The sequence below is a fragment of the Silene latifolia genome, chromosome 11 (assembly GCF_048544455.1).
Source record: "Silene latifolia isolate original U9 population chromosome 11, ASM4854445v1, whole genome shotgun sequence".
NCBI lineage: Eukaryota > Viridiplantae > Streptophyta > Magnoliopsida > Caryophyllales > Caryophyllaceae > Silene > Silene latifolia.
The window spans coordinates 141793076-141799623 of NC_133536.1; the positions used below are offsets into that span (position 1 = coordinate 141793076).

At 33.6% G+C, this 6548-nt stretch overlaps 1 protein-coding gene across 1 annotated transcript; it reads right to left on the reverse strand.

Annotated features, from left to right (window-relative positions):
* Nucleotides 1-4508: 4508 nt before the first annotated feature.
* LOC141611934 (dof zinc finger protein DOF3.6-like) lies at nucleotides 4509-6323 on the reverse strand. Its single transcript, XM_074430590.1, has 2 exons — nucleotides 6111-6323; nucleotides 4509-5730 (listed from the first exon to the last, which is right to left on the reverse strand). Exons 1-2 carry the CDS (start codon nucleotides 6168-6170, stop codon nucleotides 4810-4812), a joined length of 981 nt encoding a protein of 326 aa, XP_074286691.1. The 5' UTR covers nucleotides 6171-6323; the 3' UTR covers nucleotides 4509-4809.
* Between the last annotated feature and the right edge of the window lie 225 nt (nucleotides 6324-6548).

The following is a 6548-nucleotide window of genomic DNA, read 5'->3' on the forward strand; positions in this document are numbered from 1 at the left end:
TTTCGGGTTTCAATGTTGGGTTTCTATCATCAATGTACGGGTTGAAATCGGTTCAGGTATATATCGGTTCGGATTAAAACAATTCAGGTTGAAACAGTTCAGGTTCATTCGATCTAGGGCCTATTTCGGATATTACAAATTCGGTTCGATTTCGAATCAATTCAGGTCGATTCAGGTTTCGGGGTGAAGTTCAGTTATATCTTTCGGGTGTACGGTCAGGTGTCGATTCGGGTATTTTCGATCGGTTTTTCGGGTTCGGTATACTTTTGCCAGGTTTAGTTGTAGGTGGTGGTGGTTGGTTGGTGATAGTTGGAGTAAATAATTTAAGAGGAATTTTTTATTTTGAAATAAAATGGTAAATGAGGGTATAGAAATAAAAGGAAATTATACTTATTCAAATACTTTTTCAGATACGAATTTTACTTATTCAAATACTTTTTTTTTTCTAATTTTTTATATGATACCCTTTTATCTAAACCTAACCAATTTCACCTTTATACTTTCTCCCTAAATTTAATGTAATTACTTTAAAAATTTGAACAATGAATCATAATTCTCCAATTAATGAAATAATTTAAATATTTTATCAATTACTCCCTCTGTCCCGGTCATTTGTTGTCCTTTTCCATTTTGGGGTGTCTCAGTCATTTGGTGTCCTTTCTATTTTAAGAATGAACTTGATAGAGTAATTTGATCATTCACACTCAATTTGTTCCACTTGTCATTTAGCTATTGGCCCTCTCCTTTTTTCTTGGTCTTTGTGCCAAAACCAAAGGACAACAAATGACCGGGACAGAGGGAGTATTATTTTATTTTGTTGAGTTTTATCAAGATATGTGTTTGCGTCTTGAACATGAGTGGCCGTACGAAGTGCTGAGAGGCGCTTCCAAGACTCAAATTCTTGCTTAGGGTTCTTTAATGTTGGAGTATGGCTATTTACACGATTTAAATCACGTTAGACTATTAGCTGTATATTGAATTTAGAGTTCCATTTGCGCCTTTTCATGTTGTTTGGTTTCACTTGGAGTTTTTCTTTTTTGAAATACTTCTGATTACTGTTTTCGTAATATGGCTTTCTTCGACCGGAAGATGGGTTGTTGAACGGACTGTCGGCGGCAATAGGAAGGGAGATGAGAAAAAAATCAATTGAGTGAGGGAAAAAATGATAAGGATAAAATTGTAAAAAACGTATGTAAAAGAATAAATGCGTACATGAAAAATCACAACCCAAATAAAAAAGATATAATGGTCAATGATGTATATGATGGTAAAAATCTCATATTTGAATAAAGAGCATAACCCTAAATAAAATTGTTCAATTTAGCATATTATGGAATATAAATTAATTTGTTACTATATCGGTAGGAAATAAGATAATTTATTAACAGTATTTAGAGTATTATATTATGTCAAACTAGATAAATATGGTGATACTAACCACTCAATACTAGACGATTTTAATACTCCTTCCGCCCCGGTTAATTGTTGGCCTTTGATTTAGGGTAATAAATATAAAGGATAGTGGAGGGAGTCAATTACTAAATGACAAGTAAAACAAATTGAATGTGAATGATCAAATTATTCATCAAATATATTCTTAAAATAAAAAGGACAACACTTGACTGATGCAATCAAAATAGAATTTAACAACAAATGACCGGTACAATACTTTGTGGGAAATAGGTCCAAAATCCTGACATTCGATCTATGGCATATTTTTGTTCTTTAATTTTTCGATTTCCGGTTTCCTCATACTCGGTATAAAATAAGTTGGTGTAGTTGATTCTATGAAGACGGTCCTTCTTGGGATGTGTTTGCGGATTTTATATTTAATAAATGTGTGACTACCAAAACATGCAAAGCGTGTATATGAAGTTTGGGATCTTTAATAAGAGAATAAAATGGACTGTACCTTCTAAATCTAATAATGGCACTACCTTCTTTACACATGTGATCTCCTTCGTTTTATTATTCCAATTCTAGCCCTTTTTCTCAGTCAAATATGGGTTTTTAAAGTTTTTCCAAAATCCTTGCTTCCTTTTGTATTCTCTTGTTCATAGAGACAAGTTACTCGTTTATAGTTGAACAATTATTAGTTCTAGGCTTAGTTGGTTAGATAATCTCAAAATTAACTAATAATGGTCATTACGAAATATATACTCCTTTTGTCCTTATCATTTTTTTTTTGTCCTTGTCATTTGTTTACTCGTATATAGTTGAACAAGTATATAGTCAATTTACATTTTTGTAAAAGATATAGTCCTTTTATCCTTGTCATTTATTTCCCTATTTTATTTTTTGGTGTCATAGATCATTTGTTGCCTTGTATATTAAGCAAGCTTTTAATGGATAATTGGAAAATGAGTTGGCGCCACCGGGTGACACCCAATCTCGGCGTCACCCTCTCACATGCAATAAATGAGGACCCCTTCAAAAAAGAATGCATGTAAGAGGGTGACACTCAATCTCTGGTGGCGCCCTATCATTATCTTTTACATCTATTATTGTCCACATGACATTCAATAAAAATAATCATCAATGGTCCCCTATTTTCTCTTTGGACCTGATGCCAAAAGTAAAGCTAAACAAATACTCCCTGCAATTTCCTATTATCTTCCCTCTTTCTTTTTTCACACAAGTTTGATTATCTTCTCTATTTCTTTTTTTGGTAAGTTTCATTCATTTTTTATTAATTTCTCTCTCCTAAAAAATTACAACTCTCATTACTTTATCTATTCTTTATTCATCATTCATTCTTTATTATTTTCTCTCACCTATAAACAGGGGTGAACCCAGGATTTAAAATCTGGGGTAGCAAAAAAAAAAATTAGCCAATATATATCAATAAAATTTAGGATCGAGAAAAATATACAGTACATAACTTGTTTAATCTAATTCACAATATGTGTAACGAATAAAATGACCGCTTGCATTTTGTTAATTAAATGCATTTAAGGAGAGCAAAAAAAGAGGAAATATGCACTTCATGGGAATCGAACTCAAGACCATTGGTGAGAAAACAAAGCCTTCACCACTGAACCACATGATTTTTCTTGTATATTTGATGCGCTAATATGTATTTTTTCACTATTGAGCAATATTTGGGGTAGCAAAAATCGATCCGCTTAACCGATATTTTTACGTTTGGGGTAGCGGACGCCACCTCTTGCTACAAGGTGGGTCCGCCCCTGCCTATAAATTTCACAACTTACAATACTTTATTCTACTTTATTCCTTCTTTCTTCCCCTTTCTTAATTTTTGTGCCCAAAAGAAAGGGGAAGATATAAGGAAATAGGAGGGAGTAGTTGGAATGTAGCAAGTATAATTGTACCAGCTATATAATTAGAGGGTGTGTGTGTGTTGGGTGTAAAGATAATAACATCGAAAGGAAGGTAAAATACACACTAATGGATAGAATGAAAAAAAATAATGAAATAAGTCAAAAACATTTATTTGATCTTTAATTATTTTTTACTTAATCAAAATAATTTCAGATAAAACATTATTAGCTTGAAGGATGAATTGTTTTTGTGCAAAGAGAAAATTGACATCCTTAATGCTTTTAAAATAAAGTTTGGGTCTTTATTGCGAATTTTTATCAAAGTACACATCCTTATTACGAGCAGAAATGTAAATCACCTTCTATATTAGTATATTACTAATACTAATTGTATTTCCTTGTTTGATATCTTACTTGCATTTATTTCCTCAATTCCAATGTTTATACCTTTATGCATGTGTAAATTAACTTAATTCGTAAAATTATGAGTGATGATGTTCATGATCTGTAATTTGCCAAATTTCGTGAGCATTAAAATCACTCTTGTGTACTTTTAAAACCAAAACAAAATGTTTATAACATTATAAGCTGGAACTTCACACACATATGTAGTGATAGTAGAACATGGCCATGTTATTCCTTAACATCAGATTTGATGCAATTGAAAGTAGCATTAAAGTAATCAAGAAAGGTAGGAACGCTAGCATAAATTAAGGATAACAAATTGACCCCTCTTAGGGAAATAATATGCTTTGTTAGTACACAGATTTAATTTAAAGCAGCTACGTATGAACATTAAAAAAAGGTTATCTCCCTTATATTTAGGGTATATTCTCATCTAATTTGGTATACATACAGATAAATCTAGCAGGTCGTTGATGTTTAAATTTGTCTGTGCAACCTAATGTCATTGAATTTTAGAACGTTATCGTAATCCCATAGACATAGTATAATACAATGCATTTAGAAAATAATATTGTATATATCAAAGATGTCTTAATTTTGTGGTTAAGAAGGACAAGTAGGCTTGGATATTAGGTCCCAGATTCAAATCCCTCACTCCCAATGTAATACCGCTGTTGTGGCTCATTTAATACAAAAATAAATAAATTGGCGTAATTAAAATGAAGCAGATAACACGTTAAGACTGGATGAAAAATGAAATAATTCAATTAATTTGAATTCCGTTAGTAACAAAATGAAAATGAAAAAAATAAATAAACCAAGTTTATGTAGTATATGATATAACAATATATTAATTTGCCGAATACAAAGCCAAAAACATCATACTTTGTTTGGACAAAGTTTGGTAATGATATGGCAATCCAACTCTTCTGATGCCATGATAACAAAGATAACCTACTAACTTACACATTTTGAGTAGTACAACAAACAAACAAACGAAATGAAATCCCAACAATCTATAATAAAAAAACTAAGATAAATAAAACCCTAAACAAGTCACTAACTACGTATGATCTTCTCAACTGATCTTGGTTGATCACTAATGCTACAACTTACTGTTAAGTCATCCCAAGAGGTGACCATTTGATGACGGCGAGGCGTAACCGGAGAGATCAGTACTATTAGTCCACATATGAGTGTTCCAATTGAAGTGGTGTTGATCATTTCCTTGAACAAGGGCAAACTCCTTTGCCAAATTTACCCCTCTAGGGTCTTCAATTTTCGCTAGCGACATCCGATTAATCATATCTGGATCCATATCTGATGGTTTAGAATGTAGGGAGTGATTGATTAGATTCCCAAGGGAAGAGTTCTCAAAAGTATGCATTCCCCCATTCATTCTTCCTAATCCTTCAAAACTTGCCAATAAATTGGGAAATTCCATTTCTGACCCTCCATTACCCAACAAGTTAAGCCCAATGCTGTTAGGGTTAGAGTTCCCAAAGTGATGCAACGAGGGTATAAATGGTAACTGAGGCAAATTATGTGACAAGAATAAATTCGTTGAGCAAGAATTGTTATTGTTTCCACCGCCGCCTAAACTAGAACCAATAGGGGTTCCCAGAGACCTTGACCCGCCGCTGCTAACACTTACCGTCGCGCTGCCACCAGGCCTTGCTTTGGTCCGCTTTGCTGTCCTGCGAGACGCGCCACCTACTGGGACATTTCTCAGAGACCCACCTCTAGTCCAGTACCTCCGGCAAGTCTTGCAGAAATGGCGAGGCTGCGAGAGGTTGTAGTTGTTAAAGTAGCAGAACTTGGTGTTAGTGGACTCGCAGCGAGGGCACTTTAGGCCAGCTTCTGGTAACGGAAGCTGAGCTTGACGGGCACGATCCACCATCGAGTTTGGTTTGATTGAGCCAGTTGTTGGCGCACCGCAATCCACGCCACCGCTTTGGCTTGGTGGTGCTGGTTGTGATGAAGAAATAGTATTATTCTCATGTTGTGCTTGGTATAGTATTATTTGCTGATTGTCATTTAATTGCTGCAAACACAAAAGAGAGCAAATTACAGATTATATACATACAGTTGGTCTCGCTTAAACTGATCATTTTGGTCTTTTCCAAAAAGAAGGTATTTTGAAACCATTTTCCAGCTAAATGTGATCACTTTTAGAAAACAAGTTACCATAAGCCGTAGAACTAAGTGAATCATTGTGATTACATTTGATGATAAATTGATCAAAAAATCCCGTCTTTTTGGAAAGACGAAAATGATACGACTGAAACAAGAACTTGTGATATACTACATAATATTGATATCATCTCACCTTGTAGTATATTCGAGCAAAAGAAAGGAAATTAAAAAGAAAGAATATAATCTCTAAATTCTTTATAATAAAGAATTAATGGAATATAATTGTACCTGGTGATGCCAATTAGCTTGAGGATCAAGGTGATAGAGTGGAAGAGAAGAGTACACCATTGTTATCTTTTGTTATTTTGTGTGTTGTATATGTGTTTAGAAAGAAAGGTTGAAGAGTTTACATCAAAGAACAAAGTGAATAATAAGAGATAGAAAGAGGAAGAGAGAATAATAAGTAAGAAAAAGATAAAGTGAATGATGAATAGAGGATATGAAAGAAAGAAAGAAAGAATGATGTGGGTATTTATTTGATGCCCCGCTCTTGGTTCCATTGAAATACAACACTTTAACTTTTTTGTATTTTAAAACAAGAGATTCGTAGCCTTTGAAAAAGCCAAATTCAATGATGGGTTTCATTCATCTCTTTGATTGCATTATATATTTTCAACAGTTTATATTGTCAGTCTTATGTTGGAACTTCACTACATATTCGACGTC